The following is a 27,207-nucleotide window of genomic DNA, read 5'->3' as shown; positions in this document are numbered from 1 at the left end:
ACAGAGTTGCGAGCCCTGTCCCTTCCCCCACCTCCTGCAAAAGCCAAGGATAGCTGCGTGAAGCCTCCGCAGGGCAGCGGGATGAAGGCTGCTGTGCCCTGCGGAGGCTTTGCGCAGCTAAGCCAGAAGCTAGAACAACTAGAGGGAGCACTGCGCAGTGCTCCTTCTAGCTGTTCTGGCTTCTGGGATAGCCTGCGAAGCCTCCTCAAAGCAGCAGGATGAAGGCTCCCTGTGCCCTGAGGAGGCTTCATGTGAAGCTAGAACAGCTAGAGGGAGCGTTGCGCAGTGCTCCCTCTAGCTGTTCTGGCTTCTGGGATAGCCATGCAGCCTGCATTCGCTCCATAAGATGCACACATACTTCCCTTACTTTTTAGGAGGGAAAAGGTGCGTCTTATAGAGCGAAAAATACGGTAACCCAATCGCTTAAATACCCCTGTGGGCAAACCAGGAAATCAGCAGGTGCATCAGCAGAGTGGAGTGTGGCAGATGGGGGCAGAGAAGCAGAGTGGCAGATGGTGATGCCAACTTGGAGCTCCCTGATTTTGCCACCACCTTACCCTGCCCTGTCAAATGCCCTGAGCCAAGAGTATGCCATAGAACACTCCCAACACTCTCCCACAGTTCCTGGGAAAGTTCTGCCTGCCATTTGTGAACTTCCCTCTGAAGGACCATCCGATAAGCTTACAAGTTTTTTTGGAACATGGTTGAAAATCGTTGTGGTAGAGTGTATGAATGGGCCGATACATATTTTTTTCTTCATAGAATCATAGAGTTGGAAGAGACCACAAGGGCCATCGAGTCCAACCCCCTGCCAAGCAGGAAACTAAACCTCTTGGTCTTCTTTGGAGATACATTTGACAATGTGAAAGAAGCATCTTCCAAGATACTTTTGGGTTTAGTCACTGCATCCTGCATTTGCCCCTCCAAGATGGCCTTCAAACCGTCATGACGCTGGGGTCAGAGTTCCCTTTTTTTCTTCCAGGGATGAGTCTGGTACTCCCCAAAATGATACTCCCACTAAAATTTGAAGATTGTGATTTTAAGGCAAGCAGTGTTTGTGTCTCCCCACCAATCATTCCAAGCTGTAGATCCTTACAAACGGCTGGAAACATACTGTTCTGATCTCTGCCTGGTTTGAAATTCATAGCTACCTGCCAAGTATCTTCCTGAACACCCCAAACCCTTGTTACTCTGCACACCTTCATGTCAATGTTCTCAGCTCCTTGTGATTTGAAAGGCTGCTCCACATTCTCGCCTGCTGCTTCTCCTCCGGTGCGCCTCTGAACATCTTTTACCACATCATCCTCAAACATCCCAGTACAATTGTCCCCCAGTTTCAACTAGCCTGGAAGTGAGGTGGTCAGCTATGATCCGAGGCCTCTTCTCTTCCAGGCCTTGTGCAAATTCATCCAGAGAGGTGGACTTACAGGAGTCAAAGGCCTCATTCTCAGAGGGAGCAAATCCATTTCAGACTGCAGGACAGAGTGCACATGGCAATGCTCTTCTAAACTCTCCAGTTCACTGCGCACTGAAAAGTGGCTGCCAGGGCATCTTCTCCTCCCAAAGGGGAGGAGTTGAGAGCGGGAGCAACTTCCCGCAGTGGCAGAGAGGCGTATTCGGCTCCCTGCTCCTGATTGCCTCTGCTGCTGCGGCCAAGCCTTCCAGCCGACCAATAGGGCCGGCTGGTGGGCGGGGCTAGCCACATTTAAACAGCCATGGCAGCGCTCAGTTCCCAGTCGGTTCCTGCTTGCATCAGATCTCCCGCCCTCCCTCCCTCCCTTTTAGGTCAGCTTCCTTTGCATATTGACCTTACTATGGACTTCGGTTGGTTGCCCTGGTTGCCCAAGGGGCCTGGTAGGACTTTTTTATCCATTTGGCAAATTGGCACCAGCCTCTTGGGTTTTTTTGCCTACCTCGTAGCAATTTGTCACAACTTTCTGGTATTGGCAGTTAGGCATTGGAATATATGTGCTGTGTTGGAGGATTGGGTATGCGCCATCATCTACCCCTCATCTTTTGGGTATTCCGTTAAAGGAATCCGGCGGTCATGGATCCTGTCTGATGCCCTGCTAGTGGCTAGGGCGATGGCACGACCCCCAGTGACGTCATGGGGTTGCTTCCAGTTGCATTTGCATCAACAAGCTCCTCCCATTGGTTGTTAACACTGATATGACTCCCGGCTGAGCGGGGTGGAGTCTGGTACAGTGGTGCCCCGCAAGACGAATGCCTTGCAAGACGGAAAACTCGCTAGACGAAAGAGTTTTCCGTTTTGGAGGTGCTTCGCAAAACGAATTTCCTATGGGCTTGCTTCGCAAGACGACAATGTATTGCGAGTTCCTGCTGGTTTTTTTCCCTCCCCCCTCCCTTTTTCTAAGCCGCTAAGCCGCTAATAGCGCTAATAGCGCTAATCCGCTAATCCTTCAATGGGCTTGCTTCGCAAGACGAAAAAACCGCTACACGAAGAGAATCGCAGAACGGATTCTTTTTGTCTTGCGAGGCACCACTGTATTGCTGTTTCACCCAATGCCTAAGCCAATACTACTCACATGCTGTAACCAATAAAAGTTGTGGCCTAAAATAATGTGTCTTTGTGTCTTATTATAATCCTATGTGGGTGGCGGGTCGTCAACTCACAACCTAGCTGTATCCCTGACATGCAATTCCCATCCACATGCTTCCTGTTCTATAGTACATATAAATAAAACACACAAACGTTCATCTATGGGCACAACATTAAGATCATCAGTGTCGAAGCAATGACAACTTCATTGTTCAGGCGCCTGATTACTGTCTCCCAAAGCAGCTACTCCATTCCGAACTTAAAAATGGAAAGCATAATGCTGGTGGTCAACAAAAGAGGTATAAAGACTCTCCCAAGGCAAATCTAAAAAATGTAGTAGAAACACCGACAACTGGGAAACACTTGCCTGCAAGCGCTCCAATTGGAGAATAGCCTTTTCCAGAGGTGTCATGGGCTTTGAAGATGCTCAGACTCAGGACAAAACGGAGACATGTGCTAAGAGGAAGGCACGCTTGGCAAACACTCACCATGATCAACTCCTGCCCGGAAACCTACATCCCCACTGTGGAAGGACGTGTGGATCCAGAATTGGCCTCCACAGTCACTTCCGGACTCACGACTGTGTTCATGGAAGACAATCTTACTCGGCTACGAAGGATCGCCAAAGAAGAAGGACCAAAAGGAGGGGAGTGTTGGAGGTTTTCCTTTTAGGTAGGAATTCTGAAAAGGCTATGGCTACTTCCAGCACAACTCTGCAGCAACAAGAGGAGCAACATATCGGAAGTGTCTAGATCATTGATGGCCAAACTTGGCCCTCCAGCTGTTTTGGGACAACTATTCCCATCATCCCTGACCACTGGTCCTGTTAGCTAGGGATGATGGGAGTTGTAGTTCAACAACATCTGGGGAACCACAGGTTGAGAAAGGCTGGGAAAGGGCTAGGGCCATGCCACGACCCCATCAGAACCCAGGGGATGCTTGAGTCGATCCACATCGGCGGGGCTCCCCCTACTGGTGGTTTGCCCTTACCAGACTTCCCGCAAGGCGGGCAGGAGTCAGATATAGTCTGTTGATGCCAGTGCCTAAGCCAATACCGCTCACATTCTGTAACCAATAAAGCTGTGGCCTAAATTTTGCCCATTGACATTTAACCTAAAATTCTGTGCCCTTGGGTCTTTATTCTCCTGGGGGTGGCTTGGGGGCCTTGACACGCAAAGGAGATTTTAACTAAATATCATGGAGAACTTTCTGTTGAAAGGAGCTCTATGACAGTGGAACGGACTCCCTTGAAAAGGCTGTGGCCTATCTTTCACTGGAGGTTTTTAAGCAGAGGTTGGGTGGCCATCTGTCAGGGATGAATTGCAGGGGGTTCGACTAGATGTCCTTTGGAGTCCCCTCCAACTCTTCAATTCTATGATTTCGCCACACTGCAACGAAAGGCACAGGCGCCCTATTCAAGTTATGCAGGGTCAGGAAATGTTTGCAATTTTAGCTTGTTAAACTACTGCTCATTGTTAAAAGAACTGGCTCCTGTTTGCTTTTCATTGTGGTATTAAATTAACATACCTTGGCTTTAAATAGTAAATAGGCCTCAGTTCTATCAAATCTAATAATAATAATAATAATAATAATAATAATAATAATAATAATAATAATAATAATAATTTATTATTTATACCCCACCCATCTGGCTGGGTTTCCCCAGCCACTCTGGGCAGCTTCCAACAAAATATTAAAATACAGTAATGCATCAAACATTACAGTGGTGCCCCACAAGACGAATGCCTCGCAAGACGGAAAACTCGCTAGACAAAAGAGTTTTCCGTTTTGGAGGTACTTCACAAAACGAATTTCCTATGGGCTTGCTTCGCAAGACGAAAATGTCTTGCGAGTTCCTACTGGTTTTTTTCCTCCCCCCCCCCCCTGCTAAGCTGCTTATCAGCTGATCCGATCAGCAGATAAGCCGCTAAAAGCCGCTAATAGCACTAACCCGCTAATCCGTCAATGGGCTTGCTTCGCAAGACGAAAAAACCGCTAGATGAAGAGAATCACAGAACGGATTCTTTTCGTCTTGCGAGGCACCACTGTAAATGCTTCCCTAAACAGGGCTGCCTTCCGATGTCTTCTAAAAGTCTGGTAGTTGTTTTTCTCTTTGACATCTGACGGGAGGGTGTTCCACAGGGCGGGTGCCACTACCAAGAAGGCCCTCTGCCTGGTTCCCTGTAACCTGGCTTCTCACAGTGATGGAACCACCAGAAGGCCCTCGGCGCTGGACCTCAGTGTCTGGGTAGAACGATGGGGGTGGAGACGCTCCTTCAGGTATACTGGACCGAGGCCGTCTATCAATTAAAAATTGTTCCCACCAATCAATCAAGGTTTAGCTGTTTAATCTATCAGTTGCACTGATGTACATGTTAAGCCCTATGATGGATTCAATTAGGTTACAGTGTTTTTGTGTGTCAACCTCCCAGGTTGACACACAAAAACACTGTAACCTAATTGAATCCATCATAGGACTTAACATGTACATCTGTTTAGCAGAGAAGCAATGGGAGAACTTCCCCCTGGAAATGTCAATAAAAAGGAATCTCTGTCTGTCTCATACACAGTTGGGAACCATTGTATTCCACTCTGTCGGACACAGATACACCTCTCTTCTATTGGGTCAGCCATTTTCCTCTCCATGTTTAGGCATGGTAAGGGTTTCCTCAACTGCTGTTGCATCACATATTCATTGCATTCACTTTGGGAAATGGTAGCCAAAATTGAAGTTATTGGGAGTGTGCAGATAGCAGGGGTTTGGTAACTGCTCTTTTGAACCAGAAGGAGAAAGGGGTAGCAGCAAACCATCAGATTTGGTGAGTAAGCACAAGGGGCTTTCTGCTGGCAGCAAACAGAACCACACGCCAGCACCCACCTGTGAAATAACTCTGTAGCAAGTTGGCAGTGGTAGTGGGTGCCAGAGATAGCAATGAAATAAGAGCATATACCGTATTTTTCGCCCTATAGGACACACTTTTTCCACTCCAAAAATGAAGGGGAAATCTGTGTGTGTCCTATGGGGCGAATGCAGGCTTTCGCTGAAGCTTGGAGAGCGAGAGGGGTCGGTGCGCACCGACCCCTCTCGCTCTCCAGGCTTCAGGAGAGCCCCAGCGCCAGCCCCACAAGGTCGGGGGACAGAGGGAGGCGGAACGCCGCCATCCCGCTGTCTCCCGAAGTGGTTTGAAGGCTGACGGCGGGGAGACCCCACCGCCAGCCCCACAAGCTCCAGGGACAGCTGGGAGGCGCAGCGCGTCTTCCCGCTGTCCCCGGACCTGATCTGAAGGCGGGCTGCGGGGAGAAGAGCGCTTCTCCCCGCTGCCGGCCCCACAAGTGCCTGGGGGGGAAATAAAAATTTTTTTCTTTATTTCCCCCCCCCCAAAAAAAAACTTGATGCGTCCTATGGGCCGGTGCGTCCTGTGGGGTGAAAAATATGGTACTTCAGACTTCCTAAAGACTTTTTAGGTAACAGATGAAAGGGCAAAATAGCCATGTTCCAAGTTAACTGAATCACAGGACCCAAAGGCATCAGATGTTAAATTTACTATTTTAAGGCGGGATCTGACTAAAGCCACTTTTCAGCTGTAAGTTCCTCAAAGTAGCTTACAATAAAATTGTGTTGTAATAGCAGTTATAATATAATACTATTATACAGTCAAAAGGTAAAGGACGCCCAACAGTTAAGTCCAGTCGCGAAAAACTCTGGGGTTGTGGCCCTCATCTCGTTTTACTAGCCGAGGGAGCTGACGTTTGTCCACAGGCAGTTTTTCTGGGTCATGTGGTCAGCATAGTAGTAGTAATAATAATAATAATTTATCATTTATACCCCACACATCTGGCTGGGTTACCCCAGCCACTCTGGGTGGCTTCCAACAAAATATTAAAATACAATAGTCTGTTAAACATTAAAAGCTTCCCTAAACAGGGCTGCCTTCAGATGTGTTCCAAAAGTCTGGTAGTTGTTGTTCTCTTTGACATCTGGTGGAAGGGTGTTCCACAGGGCAGGTGCCACTACCGAGAAGGCCCTTTGCCTGGTTCCCTGTAACTTGGCTTTTCGCAGTGAGGGAACTGCCAGAAGGCCCTCAGTGTCCGGGCAGAACGATGTGGGTGGAGACGCTCCTTCAGGTATACTGGGCTGAGGCATGACTAAGCCGCTTCTGGCAAAACCAGAGCAGTGCACGGAAATGCCGTTTACCTTCCCGCAGGAGCAGTACCTATTTATCTACTTGCACTTTGACGTGCTTTCGAACCGCTAGGTTGGCAGGAGCTGGGACCAAACAACAGGAGCTCATCCCATTGCGGGGATTTGAACCGCCAACCTTCCGATCGGCAAGCCCTAGGCTCATTGGTTTAGACCACAGCGCCACCCGCGTCCCGATTCTACAGTAGCAGTTTTTAAAAGTTGGTTTTAATGGAATAAAAGCATATTTACAGCAGTCTTCAAGATCACAATCAACTGAGCTTGCTGGATATTCCCAGGAACAAAAACCCACAGTATAGATATCAGGAAAGTGAATTCACTACAGCTGAAACAAATAATCGCAAATATTCAAATATGAACTAACATTCCAGTTTCATGGCTTAGATTGTGACTGTGACCATTTCAAAATCAAAATCTGAATTCACACCTTGTATGTGAATGTTTGCTTTAAAAATAAATAAATCAAAATGCTGATGTTTTAGAGTTGTTGACATTCTTGGTTGTTTTTGCAAATATACACTGAACCACCATGGGGAATAGTAGGTAAAATGTTGGACATGGACAGCTTTCAAATTGTTACTCAGCCATGTAGCTCACTCAATGACCTTGGGCCAGACATGCTCACTCAGAGAAACCCACCTCAAACAGCTGTCATGGATAAACTATGTACAGCATCCAAGAAGCTTATTGGAGGGGTGCTGGATTAAAATGAATGAAATCTACCATTTACCAATACGTTCCATTTCAGCTTTCAGATACAATCTGGTACTAAATGCTGTTCCATGCCAGCTATGATATGCTGTGATTCCTGTATTGCAGGGGATCAAACTAGATGATCTTTGGAGTCACCTCCAATTCTAAAATTCTACGATTCAATATTCCATCAAATACTAAAGCACAACCCTTCAGATGTTGTTGGACCCAACTCCCATCACTCCAGCATGGCCACAAGTCAGAGATGGGGAGAGATGTGGTCGAGAAAGATCGGGGCAGGCCAAAGGTTAGTCACCCCAGCTATATGCTTGGCAGGAAGTCAGCTTTCTGGGTCATGTGGCCAGCATGACTAAATAATAATAATTTATTATTTGTACCCCGCCCATCTGGCTGGGTTTCCCCAGCCACTCTGGGCGGCTTCCACAGAGACCAAAAATACACTAAAAGGTCACACATTAAATTATTATTCAGGGCAATACGGTATTTATCTACTTCCACTGACTTGCTTTCGAACTGCTAGGTTGGCAGGAGCTGGGACAGAGCAACTGGAGCTCACCCCGTTGCGGGGATTCGAACTGCCAACCTTCTGATCGGCAAGCCCAAGAGGCTCAGTACTTTAGACCACAGCACTACCCGCAAGCTAAGCACCAAAACTCACTCCATAAATCACTCTTTGGTGAATTCGCTATACCTAAAAGTAATGAAGGAGAGAATTGGGGGTGGAAAGGTGATAAAACTGTTGCAGGATTGGTGTAGCCATCAGTCTGGAAAGCAGAGAAGTACTGCCCATTAAAGACTTTCCATTCCGAAGAAAGGAAAGTGCTTTGAGGTTTATTCTTGTAATGTTTATACATTGTGCATCACTTAGTGCATAAAATCCACTGTGAGTTTCTGGTGAACACCACAGGCAAAAAACCACAGTATCACAATGCCACATTTATAGCAGTTGAAAGGTTTTCAGAAAGGACTTGTGCCCAGAAGGTTTACTGCAAACTATTATCTAATCCACTTTCATGCATCAAATTACTTAAAGATTTACAGTGGGCACCTCTTGCTGAAAAGCTTTCTGGTAAATCTGTTGAGAGAGCTCTGTTGCATCCACAAGGTTCAGGGTCAACAATGCATTAACAACAGCAAAGTATTCAGTGACTGGCTAACTTGTTCCCAAACAAACTATTTTATTCATGTGTTTTAACTTCAGGAAGCAATTAATCGTTGCCACAAAGGTAGCATGCACCTCTGGAAAGAGAAGAGATGGAGGCAGACAGGAGAGCAATCCATCACTTTGGCCTAGGAGTGAGCAAAAAGAACAGAGAGATTTGGAAAGGGCTTCTTCTAAAAAATTACAGTATTCACAGTTTATCCCTATACATCCTTACTCAGAAGAAAGACCAACTGAGTTCAGTGAGACTTACTCTGAAATGAGGGTGCATAGGATTGCAACCAGGATGTGGAAGCAAGTTGGCATCTGTTCAAAGGTTATGACAATTCTTTACCTCATTAGCCATTACACATCACCCCAGCCCACAGGTTGTGTTTCTCCAATTAAACAAATTAAGAAACTGAGAGGATGTGACTTGTCATCTCATACAAGGTGCAGACCCCACTCAGCTACAATTGTGGAAGGAGAACTTGAAAGCAGGCCTTCTTAGGTAAAAAGGTAAAGGTAAAGAATCCCTGGATGGTTAAGTCCGGTCAAAGGCAACTATGGGGTTGCGGCCCTCATCTCACTTCAGGCTGAGGGAGCCAGCATTTGTCCACAGACAGCATAACTAAGCCGCTTCTGGTGCAACGGAACACCATGACGGAAACCAGAGCACACAGAAACGCCACTTACATTCCCACCACAGTGATACCTATTTATCTACTTGCACTGGTGTGCTTTCGAACTACTAGGTTGGCAGGAGCTGAGACAGAGCAATGGGAGCTCACCCTGTCATGGGGATTCGAACTGCCAACCTTTTGATCGGCAAGCCCAAGAGGCTCAGTGGTTTAGACCACAGCTCCACCTGCAACCCTTCTTAAGAGTGCATTCAACACCCTGTGTGCTAGCAGTGAGCAACCTGAAGCAGTGGCGTAGCGTGGGTTGTCAGCACCCGGGGCAAGGCAAGTAATTTGCGCCCCCTAACCCGTGGATTTGCGCCCCCTAACCCTAACCCCCAGATGTTGCGCCCGGTGCAGCCGGCCCCCCCTGCACCCCCCACGCTACGCCACTGACCTGAAGTGTGTATCACACTGGGAATAGATCAACAAGTGGAAAATCACAGCTAATATATTGATGGATGACCTTCATCATAAAATAGCCAGGGTGATTGAAGTAGATTAAGTTATATAGGCTGAATCTGAATCCAGAATTGACCAATGTCCTGTTCTGGTGTTCAACACCCAAATAACATAAGGGAGAGCAGAAATGTCCTGACAGGCCCTGCCCCTCCCATCTTTTCAGGATTCAGATCCGGCCTGTTCAGACTCATCTATTTGATTGAGGCCTTCACAATTTGGGTTTTGAACTCAGATTTCTCCTGAGGTTGTAGTAAAGGTAAAGGTAAAGGGACCCCTGACCATTAGGTCCAGTCATGACCGACTCTGGGGTTGCCGCGCTCATCTCACTTTATTGGCCAAGGGAGGCGGCGTACAGCTTCCGGGTCATGGGGCCAGCATGACTAAGCCGCTTCTGGTGAACCAGAGCAGTGCACGGAAATGCCATTTACCTTCCCGCCGGAGTGATACCTATTTATCTACTTGCACTTTGACATGCTTTCGAACTGCTAGGTGGGCAGGAGCAGGGACCGAGCAACGGGAGCTCACCCCGCCGCGGGGATTCGAACCGCCGACCTTCCGATCGGCAAGCCAAGAGGCTCTGTGGTTTAACCCACAGCGCTACTTGCGTCCCTCAAGGGTGTAGTAAATGGCATATGAAGCCGAGTGTTTTCAACCGTGAGATGTTAGAGAATACTGTCACTATCACAAGTATTTTTGACAGAAGGGACCACGACTCACCAAATAACGCCTGTGTGCACGCATGCAATTACACACAGAATATCATTGTGCCGTCAGATGTTCCCTGAAGAGATCCTTCTTCATTCTCGAAGTGAACTGGACTTTCTTTAGAGCTCCCTAACTCTGCCAGCCAACCTCTCTCCCATTACTTCCTCCATCCATCTGTCTCTATGATACAAGCCCTCATCGAGCAACCATTTGTGGCTTCGCTTCAGGTAATGTGTGGGTGTACGATAAAAACTCTTTCCTTTCTTTCTGGTTAACCAGCGTTCTCAGGGCCAGATTCAGAAACAAGCCCGGTCCTAATAGTCCAACGTATAAGCATTTTAAAGCGTCATTAAACTTTTAAGCCGGTCCGTCGAGATTGTCCCGTAAGCTTCTAATTATTATGGATGGAAGCGGGGAAAGAGAGCTTTTACCTGAGCTTGTCTTAAGTAGATTTGCCCCCTAATGGTTTTCATACCATTGCACCGTGTCCATGTTGCTGCTTAAAAGGACGTCTCCATTTCATACACCCGCCCCCCAGCTCTTTAACTGTCAGCGGAGAATTCAAAAGATATAAATAATTAAATCTTTTCTCTCTTCCCCCAAGCAGTGAGTATTCTTAGTATTCCTATCAGCAGAACAGCTTTGCACTGCAGAGTAAAATAAAGAAGTTAAGTTGCATCTGCGAGGCGTTGGGGAGCTTTACAGACATGCAACTCTGCGAGAAGGTAAGAAAAAAGCCTAGCATTCTAGGCAGGGTGATCACACGCCCTGCTTTGTAGAAGACAGTAGTCCTCTATTTGACAAAGTCCTGTATCTGTTCCAAGACAGATTTAAACCTAAAGTACCAAAGGATGGCAGCAGGTGAGCAGGTCAGCTGACCACAGCTTTCCCAGCTAAGATGAGATGTATTGCATTTTTAGTTAAATTATGGCAATTGTTTCAACATATGCATTTATTCAGACAAAAGGAATCAGGGAACCCCCACCCACACAAAGAGTCTTCAGAGAGAAAAACGAAAGCAAGTAACGCACAGAACTATTGGAGGTGGGTGGAGTGCAGTTTGGATCATGGCAGCAGTCCCAGAACAACAGAACCTTTAAACCACACGCGCACACACAAAATTCCCTGGAACGAACCCATACCCCCAAAGCTTCAATCAGTGCTACTTGGGAGGGAAATCAGCTAACCCTTATTGTACTTGCCTACAGTTTGTGCATGGTGAACAGTTAAGAGCCCACACCCAAGGCAATCCTATGATCAACCAGCCATAAAAAAAGCAGCCCGGCGTTCTTCAAAATTATTTGAAATTTGGGAGATAGAAAGTGGCCATACAATCATAGAATCCCTGCAATCCCTGGTCCAGTCCCCTGCAATACATCTAAACCACTGAGTCTCTTGGGCTTGCTGATCGGAAGGTCGGAGGTTCGAATCCCCACAACGGAGTGAGCTCCCGTTGCTCCGTCCCAGCTCCTGCCAACCTAGCAGCTTGAAAGCACACCAGTGCAAGTAAATAAATAGGTACCACTGCGGCGGGAAGGTAACTGGTGTTTCCATGCACTCTGGTTTCCATCATGGTGTTCCGTTGCGCCAGAAGCAGTTTAGTCCTGCTGGCCACATGACCCGGAAAGCTGTCTGTGGACGAACGCTGGCTCCCTCAGCCTGAAAGCAAGATGAGTGCCATAACCCCTTAGTTGCCTTTGACTGGACTTAACCGTTCAGGGGTCCTTTACCTCTTTACCTTCATCAGACAACAGTGGCTGGTTTTGACCAGAGGGGTCTGGCTGCTTTTGGAGACAAGTATTGCTCAGCTGGGGGACGCAGGTGGCGGTGTGGTCTAAACCACAGAGCCTAGGGCTTGCCGATCAGAAGGTCAGAAGTTCAAATCCCCACGACGGAGTGAGCTCCCGTTGCTCGGTCCCACCTCCTGCCCACCTAGCAGTTTGAAAGCACGTCAAAGTGCAAGTAGATAAATAGGTACCACTCCAGCGGGAAGGTAAACGGCATTTCTGTGTGCGGCTCTGGTCCGCCAGAAGCGGCTTAGTCATGCTGGCCACATGACCCGGAAGCTGTACGCCAGCTCCCTCGGCCAGTAAAGCGAGATGAGCGCCACAACCCCAGAGTCAGCCACGACTGGACCTAATGGTCAGGGGTACCTTTACCTTTACCTATTGCTCAGCTGAGAGGATTTGTGGTCCTGCTTCTTCAGTAAATGTGGGTGTAGCACTCTGGAGCGAGCTTCTCCCATGGGAGGAAACAGACAGACAGGCTTGATTTTCATGGCTATCACCGAGGGTGAGGGAGAAGGGTTAGGGACAGTGGGAAGAGGAATGATGGCTCTGTTCAAAGCGATTTGTTCCGCTGTCAACAAGAGAAAGCTCTCCCTAAGAGTAGCATTAGGAGACAGAGCCCACAGGGGGAAGACTGGGACAGACAGTGTATAGTCAACCATGACAGGTCAGCAGCTGGGCAGAATCAATACAGGGCCCTGAAGGACTGCAAGAGTACAATTAGTGTCTTGGGGACAGGCAGCAAACATGATAAGCTCATCTAGGAATTTGTGCCTTAAAAGTTGCACAGTGACAACCGACAGGAACCCAGCAAAACCTTCTCAGAAGAGCACGAAGGAGGATCGATTAGCATACTGAACAGTTCGAGCAAACGCTGTTCTTTCCCCATCAAACTAGTAGCAATCTGCTTTTTCAACTCCAGTAACAAAAGAGAAGAAACAGAGAGAGTGGGAGAAGGAACCGTGGCATATATTCAAAACATCAACTGGCTGTAGAATGATTTTGTAATGCTACCCATATGATATGACTTAATATGACCATGTAATATTATAATAGAAGTTTTCCTGAGCAACTAAAATTCACAAAGTGGTGAGTAAGCTCTCAGTTCACCACATCCCTTCTTCAGGGAGGAGGTTAAACAAACCAAAGAGCAAAAAGGAAGGGAGGAGAGAGAAAAGAAACTCTTTCTTGGCGTGATGAAAGCCTTCGTTTTCAGTCTATAACAATCTTAAAATGGGAGGAGGATTTTTGCTGAATTCTTAAGACCGGATCATCTGTGCCTGGCACAAAAAGATCTCAAGAGTCACCTAGAAACGCATGAGGAATTTGTTCAGTTCGTATTCAGGTATGAATTCACCTGATCTGCCTCTCCTGGAATATCATGTACATCAGAACATCCTTGTCCCTCAGTTCCATAAAGTGGGTGGTAGGCCTCTTCCATGGACTGCCTTTTTAAAAAAAATTCCCTTCTTGTTTTATAAGTAATAGCTACTCCAGGCAGCTAGAATGCCCAACTGCCACCACAACTGAGGCGTTCATAATGGGGTGCAGATGCTTGTGTGAGTGGCAGTATATCATGGGCCCATTGAGTAGCCATTCTGAAGTAAACGTAAGATGTGACTGCGCTTCTGTGCGCGCACGGGTCGCGTTTCGCCACTTCTGCGCATGCGCATGACGTCATTTTGAGCGTCTGCACATGCGCAAGCGTCAAAACCCAGAAGTAACCCGCTCCATTACTTCTGAGTCGCCGCGGAGCACAACCTGAAAATATTTACCTACAGCTACTTCAACCTGAGGTATGACTGTACAATGGAACCTCGTTTTTCAAACATCTCAGAAGTCGAAAGTTTCGGCTTTCAAACGCAGAAAACCTGGAAATAATTGCTTTGGCTTTCAAACACTTTTCAGAGGCCAAACGTACCACGCGACTTCCATATTGAGTTTTCTGGACGTAAATGTTTCCGGAAATGCCTGCTTCGGTTTCCGAACGTTTGGGAAGTCGAACAGTCTTCCGGAACGGATTATGTTCGAAAACCGAGCTTCTACTGTACTGGGATAAATAGGCAGTTTATTGTAACTTCTTCAACACTCTTCAAAAGAAAAAAGAGGGAGAACGAACCTATTGATTCCCCCCCACACACACACACACAACCTAGCTGTCGTTTAGTATGTCACAACTATACCATCCAAAACAGCTCTCAGCTTAAGTCCTAGCTGAGTCCTATGCCTGTCAACATGGGACACAGTTGAGGTGTTTGCTTGGCATGTCTGCCTCATCCATGGGAATAAGCCAAACACAGAGGCTGCCAAATATCCATCATCTCTGCTCCTTCCTATACAATGATAATTGCTAGACACAAATCTAATCAGGGATGAAGTGAATGGCGGGAACAATTGACTAAACCGGAACTCAGATCCTGCTCTCTACCATCACAAGGGCTCTGGAACAGCAAGCTTCATATCATCTGGAACCTTAGCTACAAGTGACTAAAACTTACAAATGTGGTTTATATTTTATCCCCCCCCCCCCAGTAAAATGGAAGCCTGAGTAAATGATTGTGATTGCGGTTTTGTAAAAGCAGTTCTCGGAAAAGCAGTCACAGCTGTCATTTTGATCTCCAAGTTGGTACCCAAACTCCATTCCCGCTCACACAAAAACCGACCGCGATGAAACACAGCCCTGTTCCATCTTCGTTTCTTCTGCTGCAAAATGTAAGCGCTGCCAGTGGAGGGTTTGATCGAACAATGTTGGCAAAGTCACACTGCACTGCAATGGAATCATTCGTTTATCATGAAACAGGCGGTTCGAATCCCCGTGACGGGGTGAGCTCCCATTGCTCGGTCCCTGCTCCTGCCAACCTAGCAGTTTGAAAGCTCATCAAAGTGCAAGTAGATAAATAGGTACCGCTCCGGCGGGAAGGTAAATGGCATTTCTGTACGCTGCTCTGGTTCGCCAGAAGCGGCTTGTCATGCTGGCCACATGACCCGGAAGCTGTACGCCGGCTCCCTTGGCCAATAAAGCGAGATGAGCTCCGCACAGCGGCGTAGCGTGAGTTGTCAGCACCCGGGGCAACGCAAGTAATTTGCGCCCCCTAACCCGGGGCAAGGCAAGTAATTTGCGCCCCCCCAACCCCTAACCTGCGAGTTGCCGCTGGCGCTGCCGCGCAAACAACGCTGCTTGCCCGGAGGAGGATGGAGGCAGAAGCAGCCGCCGCCTGTGGCTGGGCCGAGGGGATGGCGGCGGCGGCAGGGTGCAGAGGCTGCCCGTGCCCGGCCAGGCGTCGTGGCGGCGTCGGCGCTGCTGCAGCGGCTGCTCCTCCTGCGAGCAGTGAGCGGAGCGCAGCCACAGCGACGGCGGGGGGCGCGCGCGCTAGGGCGCAAGGCTGGCGGTGGCGGCGGGGAGCCCGTCGGAGGAAGGAACTTGTCCCTTCCCTCTGGACTCGCGCCCCCCCCAGATGTTGCGCCCGGTGCGGTCGGCACCCCTGGCACCCCCCACGCTACGCCACTGGCTCCGCAACCCCAGAGTCGGTCACGACTGGACCTAATGATCAGGGGCCCCTTTACCTTTACCTTTTTACCTTTGTTCTCAACTTTATCCATTCTGGAAGTCTGTTCCAAAACCAAAGCAAAGCATTCCAAAACCAAGGCACGTTTTCCCATAGAAAGTAATGCAAAATGGATTAATCCTTTAAAACTTTTAAAAACAACCCCTAAAACAGAAATTTAACATGAATTTTACTATTTAACGATACCATTGATCCATAACATGAAAGCAACAAACAATGTACTGTACTATGAAACATGATCCAGCCAAAGCTGAGGACTTTCAAATAACATTGATTTCAATGGGCGTGCCAAACATGCCTTTTAATATGTGCATTGAAGTTGGTGGGACTTTTTTTAAAAAAAGCTTAACTTCAGCAGAATTTGTATTTATTTATTAGTTAATGCTTAGCATTGTTTATTTCAGGTCTGTGTTACTCTTGTGTGTGTTCATGGCTAAGCCCATTTCATTCTCTTTTTGCATTAATCTGCAAGGTTTTCTGTTTTGTTTTGTTTTAAGAAATCAGTTTAAATGCCATTTAAACACAGACTTTTCAACCTATATTGCCCTAAATTTGCCATGTAATTTCTCTCTGTCTGCATTTTTAAAGGCACTTTATCCTAAAATATACATTTTTAAAAGCAGCTTTTTAAAAAGTTAACATTTTATTGATTTGTTAGGGGGGAAAGTAAAAACATTACTAAAAGAAAGTAAAAAAATATATATCTGAAATTCAAATCATGAAGTGACAAAAATACAAAGATACAGCACAGTTCCAAAGGGATAATAGCAAAGATTCCCTTTACAAATGATAATAAAAGCATGCCCTGCCTTTATTGAGAAAAAGGGTTCTATATAGTTTTCAATGAGCCAGACATTTGCATATACTGATGTGACCATGTGCCTCGATATATGAGAAATAAAATCATGCAGTATAGGTCATTTGAGCTCTGCCCTTTAGATACTTTTAGTATATGAGGTGTTTTTTCAAGGAAGGCAGTAAACAAAACCCTGTTATGCCAGCAATCCAAGCAGCTTTCTGAGTAAAGAACTGCATCGCACAATTTGGAGAAGTTTGAAATCTGAGGAATACCTATGTTTCGAACCAGGAGGCCAGCTCAAAGTGGAATTTGGCAAGAACCAATATTTTGAGCATCCCTACAATAGTTGCTTTAATATTTCATTCTGTGGCCTGCGTAATTAATTTCAGCTCAACTGCTTCGTTCAATCTGGCATGTAGCCTTTATCTAACTCTTGTGCAAATGAATATGCCGTCTTCTATTACCTTTGCACTGTTTATGTCCCATATCGTCTAAACCATTGTAACCAAATCTGTCTTGTGGAAGGAACCAAAACTAAAATCTGAAAGTTGCTATGAAGTAGTTATCTAAACTATACAGCTGAGTCATTAGCAAAGAAACCAAAGGCGACAGAAATCAAAGACCTTTGGGCTGCCTCTGTGACTCAAACGACGCACGATCTTAATCCCCACCAACAGAACTTAATTTTCATTTATCCTATCTTAAGAAGACACGAAGGCTGCAGTCTCCAGCCCCTTAGCCAGCCTTTGCTGTTTCAACCATGACCATGTAAAATAAAACAGTAATTACAACAAACAGAACATTCACAACAGCAGTTAATCTAATCTGTTTGCAATGCTGCTGGGAAGGCAGAAAAGTGGTTCAAACTTTAGAAGACGCCAAGTCGAATCCTGCCACTGTTAAGAGAGTCAAGAAGCCAGCAGAATATCAATCCAGTTTCACCCTGGATAAACTTCATTCATCAGATTATTGCTTGCGTTTTTGTGAAGTAGTTCCCATTCTTATCACATCCCACACACCCTTTACTTAATGGGTGGTTAAACGGGCACATAATAATAATAATAATAATAATAATAATAATAATAATAATAATAATAATAATAATAATAATAATGTTAAAAAAAATTTACCCCGCCCATCTGGCTGGGTCTCCCCAGCCACTCTGGGCGGCTACCAACAAAGATTAAAAATACATTAAAATGTCACACATTAAAAACTTCCCTGAACAGGGCTGCCTTGAAAGAACAATCCGAGAAGAGTGGTCCCAAAACAGCTTCACAGGCACAATTGTCAACCAGTTTAATTCTCATGTCCTGCAATAAGAACGGCCGTAGGAACAGAACATTTTTCCAATTGCTTGAAGGCTAGGTTGTTTCCTACTGTAAATATATATATATGAGTAAAAGAAGACATAAAGAAAGAAAAGAGGAATACGCTTTCCTTCACTTTAATAACCAATAGCATATAATTAACAACTTATCATGGGGCAGTGTGGGTATAGAGAGCACAGCATAAACCCTGCAACTGGAAAACTATAAGGCTTTGGGGAACCAGAGGCAGTTTTACCAGACAATAAGATTATCTGAGGCACAGAGGTGTAGGAAGGTCAGGTGTGCGAAATTTCTTGTCACCACCCCCCATTGATTTTTTATTTTTATTTTTTGCCTGCAAAAATGGTTTTACGTTATTTCCTATTTTCTTACAAAGGAATGTGGATTCTGAGCCTCTGATAAGAAGAGTAGGCGACTATGGACAGATACTTAAATCTACAGGATGGGTTGTGTTTTGTCTTGTGTTATTTTATTTACATTTACTGTTTATCTATTTAATAAAATTTATTTTTTTAAAAAAACTGCAAAGTGGTTTGCCAGAACAAAAAACCACCACAGCAGTAAAATCAAGAAAAATTAACAATCCTACTTTAAAACATACAAAAGCTAAAATGTTAAGATTAAAATTACTTCAACTTCCTAAGCATCTAGGTATGCTTGCCTAAAGAAGAATGCTTTTATAGCAGGTGCCCGAAAAGAGTCTAGCAAAGGCACATGCTTTGTTGAAATTTCAGCCTTCACGACATAGGAAAACGGCCAAGTAAACAGCTATTTTCGTGGAGGAGGGTCAAGATATTAACTGATAAGCATGGACTTTCATATGTAGCTATATAATCCCTAGTGTAGTAAGATAAGACCTTTGGAGCAGAGCATTCTCCAAAAAAAAAAAAAAAAAGTTTTTAATGTAATTCTTTAGTTTTTTTAGGAATTGTTCCTTGATAATTTGTCACCCCCCTCCATGATGGCACTTGGGGCAGACCGCCGCCCCACACCCCCTTTCCTATGCCCCTGCTGAGGCAGACACAGTGGCGTAGCGCGGGTTGTCAGCACCCGGGGCAAGGCAAGTAATTTGCACCCCCTAACCTGTGGATTTGCGCCCCCTAACCCTAACCCCCAGATGTTGCGCCCGGTGCGGCCGGGCCCCCCCTGCACCCCCCCCACGCTACGCCACTGGGCAGACACCTCAGCTAGCAGATTTGGGGCACCTTTGAGGGTGGCAGAATGGAAGAGACAGATCTGACTCAACACTAGGAAGCTGTCGTTTGTTTGTTTGTTTGTTTGTTTGTTTGTTTGTTTTTGCACAAGCCCTGTAGAAATGGCAGCACTTTCACAGAGCAGTTGCTCGTTTCAATGAAGCTTCCACAGGAAAGCTTTCTGCTGGTATATCGTTCCCCAGCATGCCAGTTAGTGGAAGCAAAAGTGCCATCTAGATTTTCTGTATCAGATACCAAAATGTCCCAGGCCAGTCGATGGAAGTAATCATAGTGGTATAATTACAGATATGAGATAGGTTAGGGTTTTTTTAATTTATTTTTTTATGCTGGAAGCCACCCAGAGTGGCCGGGACAACCCAGTCAAATGGGTGGGGTGCAAATAATAAAATTATTATTTATTATTATGATAGGTTTGTTCTGCAGCTAGTCACCATACCTCAAAATAAATAAATAGTGAGAGTTTAGCCAGAAGCAGGAGAAGAGAAAATTATTCTGTTTTATCATACAGCACAGAAAGTTGATCCTGCAATCAAAGTGAAATTTTCAGACAATGGGAAACAGGCAAAAAGGTGCAATAGTACATCTTAACAACATTACCCTTTTGTCTAATTATTTGGTTCATACAGAAGGCACGCTGCCTTTCTTCTTCTCACAAGCATTATGCTTTAATTATCACTTGCAAACATATATACCTGCCATGTGACATTTGAAGGCCATGCCTCACGGGCAGAGAATGTCCTTCAGCAACAACTGTCTGTTGCAGTAGCCCTTCAAATGAGTGAACTTTCCCTGCACTCTCAATTCACTGTCTGCATTTCCCAGCACCTGCTCAAGGTCTCTGGCCCTGCAAAGAAACTCAGGTCGAGAGAGAACAGAACAAGTAACAGTATAACTCTGACCCAAGAACATGCCAATTTCCCAGCTACAGGGAGCTCATTCGCAAGCCAAACAGAACTAAATCTCCACACACAGCAAAGATATTGACAAATGCTACTTTAAACAACAACAACCAGGTATTCACAAAACGTTCGTCCATTCTAATACTTCCAAAGGGGTAGTCGTGTTACTCCATTGCAGCAAACACAACATGAGAGTATTGTAGGCACCAAGCTTTCCTATGCCAAATAAGCAATGCACATAAACTCACAAACAACAGCAGGCCTTTAATGGAGGCAAGCACCCAGAAATTATGAGTGATAGGGTCTCCCTCTACCACGCCCACTGCAAATCCAGCCCTTAATCTAACCAGGGGAACTGCCATTTGGATAAGTCTACCCAAAAAAAATGTTATAGGCTGGGTTGCGCTATGTCAGGAGAGGGGAAGAACCCCAAAGCAGGAACAAAATATTTACTAAAAAAAAAAAAATCACACCGACACAGATGTTATTAATAGCTGTAATTCCATTACAATTAAATGCAAATCGACATTACATATTTATATCAGTTTTATGTCACTTTAATGGTAGTGATCTCTTGCAAAGAATGCTGAGGGTTGTAGTTTGGCAAGGTGCTGAACATTTTCTGTTAGCAATCCCTACATTTCCCTCAGATTCTTTTGGGAGACAATACCAGGCTTAAATTCAGTGTATGGTGCAGAGCTTAATGACAAGCCCTCTGGCTAAGATTTAGAGACCTTCCTAGGCATTACTTTCTCTCTGTAAAGAAAGTATTCTGCCACAAAAGTGTCTTCTGGGTCAAAACTGGTTGTTACTCCTTTAAAAAAACAAACCTATCATTTTCTTAGTATGGAAACACAAAGGATTACTGGTACTACCCCCCTCCTTTTTATTCAGCTGTCTGCAATTGCATCTGCTCAGCATCACCAAAACTGTCACTGTCTTCTCAGTCTAAACCACTGAGCCTCTTGGCTTGCCGATCAGAACGTCAGCGGTTCGAATCCCCGCGACGGGGTGAGCTCCTGTTGCTCGGTCCTTGCTCCTGCCAATCTAGCAGTTCGAAAGCCCGTCAAAGTGCAAGTAGATAAATAGGTACCGCTCCAGCGGGAAGGTAAATGGCATTTCTGTGCGCTATTCTGGTTCGCCAGAAGCGGCTTAGTCATGCTGGCCACATGACCCGGAAAAACTGTCAGCAGACAAACACCGGCTCCCTCGGCCAGTAAAGCAAGATGAGCACTTCAACCTCATAGTCATCCGTGACTGGACTTAACTGGCAGGGGTCCTTTACCTTTACCTTTAAGTGCTTTAAAAGTACAATCTCAGGTTGCCTCCAGGCTGTCCATGTTTTGCAGGAGGGACTCAATTGCTTACCAGAGAATTTAAGTTGTGTGATTAAAGTGGATTCAAGTGCTCCAGCAGAACACATCCACTTTTTTTAGAAAGTGCATTTTGTGGTTAAGAAAGTAGCAAGGGAGTGCATTAAAAAGTGTGGGGTAGCAGCAATTTGATGGAAATGCATATTCCTCAAAAATAAATAAATCAGGATGAATACTCACTGCCATATAACCTCCCCGCAAACAAATAAGAATGTATGCTCAATAAATATCAGACATCATATAACCTCAGTGTAAGCTTTGTGCAAGTAAATCAGAATGAATACCCAGCAAACTAGTAATCTGGAGAAGTCCTAAATCTCTTATTATTACAACCGTTGTGCACATGGTTTTAGTCAGAATAGACCCATTGAAATAAGTTCACCTAAGCAAGTAAAACTTAGTTGAATACCACCCATTCTTGCCAATCCACATTAACTCTGTAAAGCCATGGGAGAAAACCCAGGGTTCTTGTAGGTGTGTCTGGGCATTCAGTACCGCCAGATGTCTCAACACTATGATATGAGCAAAACACTTCCACAAATCACTGAATGAAACCGGTTAAGGAAATTCTAACACAAACCCTTTCCAATTCAGGACTACAGAATATGATACAAGTTTTGACACAACCAGCACTATTCTGAAAAACTGCTTTGTTTCTACACAGATAAATCCATCCTAGAACCATGGGCCTCGGGAGGACAGAAGTCAGCCTTGGCATAGTTTGAAACTGGGTGCCTCAATTGTCCCACCCTGTAAAACTCCACTAATGTATGGATGGATAGGGGCTTTCTGTTTAAAGCACTTAGCTAAGGTGGAAGGTAATTCGACAGATTAATAGAGAACTGCTATATAAATAAGCCACTATAGGTAACCGGAACATCCATTTTGGAGGCAGTTCTTGGGGAGGGGGGAATGTGTGAAGATAGTTGCCCCCATCCTCTGCTTGTGGGTTTCCTGGAGGCCTTTGGATGTAGCAGGATGCTGCACCCACATGACCCAACAGGGCTCTATTATGGGTTGCAATGAGAGTCAGTTCAACACTGAAGTGAGGAACATAATAGGGCCATCTGACCAGTAGCGCTTTGAAGGAAACAGGAAAGAATGCAGCAATATATAGATATATAGGCACCGTTTTAGCTGATCCCTCCCTTTGAGAGTTGCACCCTTGCCTCAATCTGGGCACTCTCCTTCACAGAAGACATGGGTATCACTTAGGTGTGGGAATCAGAAGCTGCATACAGAGGATAACTTGCAGCAAGATCACATGTCTGCAGTGTGAAGCCATGAGCCAAATTGTGACTCCTGTTTATTCTCAGGTTGCCCTTAATAGGAAAGGGCAGCAGTCATTCACCAGCGCTCACTCAAACCGTGGGGTGGGGAGCTGTTATTCCCCCCCCCCCACTCAGTTTCAGTGAGAGAGATCCAGAGAGTTTTGCCCCATTGTCCTAGAGACGATTTGCTGAGCTGTTGTTGGGTGGGCACCTGTCTATTTGTAACTGCCAAGTTGGTCCTTACTGGGGGGTGGAGGGACTCCGGCCATGACGAGAAACCTTTTGCTTCCCTCTAAAGCGAGATGCGCCGCGTTCAACCGGGAGCGCGAAGAGGCCCGCAGGATGCCGGCACAGGCCATCCCCCATCGCACTCCTGGTCTTGCAACTGGCAGACCAAGCTGTGCCCCGAGTCTAAGACTGCAATCCCGTGTCTCCTGGCAGCCCGACCCTATTCATATCCAAGTCCTCCCGCTGCTTTGGCCCGCCAAGCCTCCTAGGACTGCAGCCTTGAGAGGAAACGCGGGCGCTCCGGGCGCACATGTCCCGGTGGGTCTGGGCGCCTGGACCCCACTGGCCGCCCGGGTTTCCTCGACTGCAGCCCCGCGCCTTCGCTGCGCTTCGCGCGGGGGAACAGGCTCCTTCTGGCTCCGACGCGCCTTCCGCTCGCGGGTCTTGGGTTAAGGTGAGCGCGGGGCCCCGCTGCCCGCCCCGACGGCGCGCACTTACTTCTCGTAGTCGAGGCGGCAGTAGAGTTTCTGGTCGCGGAAGAAGCAGGTGCCTCGCAGGGGGTCCTGGCAGGCGGCGCAGCGCACGCAGCGCTCGTGCCACAGGCGCTCGTTGAGGCGCAGCAGGAACCTCTCCGCGATGATGCCGCCGCAGCCCTCGCATACCGAGCGCGCCCGCGCCGGGGCTCCCCCTGCAACGAACGCGAGGGCCATGAGGAACCGTCCCGGGGATCGCCCCATCCCCTCAGCCTCGCCATCCAAGGCGCAACTCAGCCCGACGGCCAAGAAGGCCCCCTGCTCCCGCTGCCGTCCCCATCCCCTCGCGGCGAGCACCATTTCCTTGCCCCCGGAGCGAGGGAGCTGAAAACTGGCCCCCGCCCCTCCGCCGTCCGCTTTCCCGGCGCGCTGCGGACTGGAGTACAAGGCGCGCAACTCTCTCGGCACGGGGCGGCTGCGGAGGGCTGCTTAGGCAGGTTCCGCGCGAACGAACTACTCCAGCCGGCGGAAGGGACAGCTCTTGGCAGCCGCCATTCGGGGGCTCAAATCCGTTTTCTCCGACGGGGCGGAGGCGCTTGCGGTTCCTTGGACGCGCCTCCTCCCCACCTCCCGTGCGCCCCTGCCTTATTTCCATGGAGCCGGACGGGACTCCTGGCTAAGGATCGGGCTGTGGCTCGAAAGTAAACACCGACCTGAGGCCAGTCCGAAAAAACAAGGCTATGGCCTTGAGGTGGGAATCTGCGCAGCCCCAAATGGATTTGCGACGGGGCGCCTTTGCACGCCGATCCCTCTCAAACCACAAGTTTTATTTCGTTTCCTTACATCTCCCAAACTAATCGCGTCCCTTGCAAACCCCGACGGGGATTTCGCTCTCCCTAAAGATGTCTGTTTTCAGTAAGGAGCGAGCTGATTTTTAATGTCCTTTCAAAACGAAGGCGCGGGATCCTGAGCCGCTGTGGAAACGCTCTTTGGTTTAGATGCAAAGCATCCCGCCCGTCATCGTGGCGTTATGAAAAGAAAGTTTTTTCTTTAGAAAAATGCAGCTGGATTTTAAACAACAAAAAAGGGGCTCTGTAGTTTTCTTTTTTGTTTGTTTGGTTTTCTTTTTTCTAAGGCTGTGACTAATAAAATCCTATTACACTTGAAGAAAGGAGGCAAGATTCAGGCTGAGCGAATGTTTGCCGCCCTCGGGCCAAAGCGAAGCGAAAACGAAAAAGGCCTCGAATTCTAAACGAAAGATTCTTTTAAAATAAGGTGTCTTATTCATATCTGCTTCTCTTTCGAAATACAATGTGAAATATACTTCTGAGACTCGGTCATTTGGTGACTTGAGCAAACGATTCAAAGGCGCGCTGCTCCCCGAAGTCCCCTTCCGCCCCTTCCAGGCTGGAAGGGCACCAGGGGCTGTATATTTGGAACGGCAAAGACAGAACCAAGATTTTGCTCCCTGGAAGGGGCGAAATATTTCAAAATTTATCCATGTTTTCTTAGATACAGAATCGATCTTTCCTGCCTAGAATTTGCGGTCCTGTTATATTACCATTTAGAGATGATTCGTCGAGACAAAAGTTGCTTTTTGTCCTCGGGTGGGACAACCGAATCCCGTGCCACCTGTGGTCGCGATGTTCTCCATCTGCCCACTGCGCGACCCTCGAAACTTGAAACGCGCAACGTCCAGGACAAAGAGGCTTTCATTGCGCGGCGCTGCTGAGTGAGCCGACGGAGAAGATGCGCCGACGACGACGGCAGAGGAACAACTGCCGTGCAGGGTGCGGGCATACAGAAGCGGAGGAAAGAAGTTCTCCGCTATTCCCTTCCAAGAAACGTTATTAGCCCTGGCGCGATAATTATCCGCTCCAGCTCCATGTAGCGTGTACAGAACAAGATTTAGTTATTAACCTCATAGATCTCTATGTGTTAGTGGGCTTGGGTAAGTAAACTAATAAAGACATAGATATTGCTATTTGGGCAGGTTCGTTCTTCAATTCTATGGGTGATGGTGAAGATTGCAAGGGGTCCCTTCTCTCTCTCTTTCCTCGCGAAGGCACTTGGGACGCATATTTTCTTCCCACTACGGAGAAAACCGCTCCCCCGCCCTCTTTTCCTCCCACCTAAGACGCACCCCGGAGCTGGTCGTTTGAACCCCGCCGGGCTGGCGAGACTGAAGTCGCCGCCTGTCCTCCGTTTCTTCCTTCGGGATCGGGATCAAACGAGCAGCTCCCGCGGGACAGAAAGGCAGGCGGAGCAACTCCGGCACCCGAAGGGATCCGGCACGGAAGCAGGGCTCGCTTTGGGAAGGGGCTGCCTCGGCGGCGGCGGCGCGCGGGGAACTTTGGCACTCACCCAGCACCGAAGAGAGGGAGGTCGGCTGCGGCGGAGGCGGCTCGAGCGCGTCGTTCAGAGTCTCCTCCATTTTCAGGCCGTCCAACATGGCCCACAGAGGCAGGGTGGGCAGGTGCGCCCGCGACTCCGCTTTAAAAAGGGCCGGAGGGGGGAAACGTCAGGGCCAGGGCGCTTGGGATCTCTCCCTCCACGCCTCCCGGCAATCTGGGCCTGCAGCTCCCTCCCGCCGCGCGCAGCTTCTTCCCTCTAGCGGTTGCTGGACGCCCCGAAGGCGCCCGCGGGAACTCGCGGACCCCGCAGCCCGGCAAGCCGCGGAGAGTGGCCGGGTTCCGGGTGCCTCCTGGCTTCGCGGGCCTCCCGCCTTCTCCGTGCGCGCGGGGCGCACGCGGCAGAAAGCGCTTACCTGGCTGCTGCAGCGGGCCGAGGCTGCCGTCGGAGCCCGGGTTGGGAAGCCCCCTGCGCCCAGCCTTCACAAGGGCGCCACGTCCTTCGCTGCGCTCCGAGGCGGGAGGTGGGCGCCGCCAGCAAGGGGCGGCGGGCGGCCCCCAGCGGCCCGGAGCTCGGCCCGAGGTAGCCGCGGTGCCATCCCCGGCTCGCGGAAGCCGGGCCAGGCGCGCGGGTCTCCTGCAGGTGGGCTCGGCTCGGCTCGGACTGGGCTCTGCCCCCTCCCCGCTGGGCGAGCCCCGCAGTCGGAGGACGGAGGTTTCCTCCCCCCGGTGCGAGGCTCATCCCTGCCCCCCACCTCACCTCAAGCCGGCAAACCCGGCGCTGGAGCAGGACAGGAGCCCGTGCCGCTTGGAGGAGACGCGTTCACACGTCAGGGCGGGGAGGGGTTGTCCTTAGCCGGCCAAAAAGATCGACAGAGGCCCCCAAGTTGAGATGAGGGAGTGACGGAGGGAGGAGGGCAAGGGCGATCTGCAACTTGCAGAAGCCGAAGTATTTCTGAGACCGACGTCGCAAGGCGACGTATTGTTTGGAAAAACGCATACTTTGGCTCAACAGGGTTAGCGCTATATTTGCTTTGTTGTTGCTGCCGCTCCTGGGACGATTCTCATCCGTTCTTCCCTCTAGATTCCGCTGCGCGACCGGGTGGGGCGGCGCTGAGCCGTCGGGGAAGGCAAGAGTTCTTCGCTGTGCGAAGCGCTTTACGCCCGAGGCACGTTTATTCAGGAGTAAATGCCGCTGATTTCAGGATGCATCGAATGGGAGCCTTAGCTTCGCTGTGACTGTGACCCACAGCCCAGTTAAGGTTACATTGGCTTCGACCCCGATCCACGTGCGAAGGAACCGGTACGCGAAAACCTCTGCACCAGGGATTCCTGCTTTTGGGGACACCCAGCCCTAGGCACCCTAACATACGCATTTCGCAGGAACCGTGGGTGCTCAGAATCCGGCCTTCCCTCCCAAAGCAAGCAAAACACCCCCACACACATAAAGAC

At 48.1% G+C, this 27,207-nt stretch overlaps 1 protein-coding gene across 2 annotated transcripts in view; it reads right to left on the bottom strand.

Moving 5' to 3' along the window:
* LMX1A (LIM homeobox transcription factor 1 alpha) overlaps positions 1 to 26,388 on the bottom strand; it is a 66,092-nt gene extending 39,704 nt beyond the window's left edge. The window contains exons 1-3 of one of the 2 annotated variants that reach the window (XM_083506842.1): positions 26,172 to 26,388; positions 25,769 to 25,897; positions 23,430 to 23,619 (exon numbers count right to left, since the gene is read on the bottom strand). In XM_083506842.1, the coding sequence (XP_083362968.1) occupies positions 23,430 to 23,619; positions 25,769 to 25,856 (278 nt within the window). In that variant the 5' untranslated portion in view covers positions 25,857 to 25,897; positions 26,172 to 26,388. Of the gene's footprint in view, positions 1 to 23,429; positions 23,620 to 24,965; positions 25,098 to 25,768; positions 25,898 to 26,171 lie in introns of those variants that run through there. The other variant, XM_083506843.1, reaches the window with a different exon arrangement.
* Positions 26,389 to 27,207: the final 819 nt, after the last annotated feature.

This window comes from Podarcis liolepis (assembly GCF_965112155.1).
Source record: "Podarcis liolepis genome assembly, chromosome: 6".
NCBI classification, from domain to species: Eukaryota; Metazoa; Chordata; class Lepidosauria; order Squamata; family Lacertidae; genus Podarcis; species Podarcis liolepis.
This window is presented reverse-complemented; position numbering and strand designations above follow the sequence as displayed.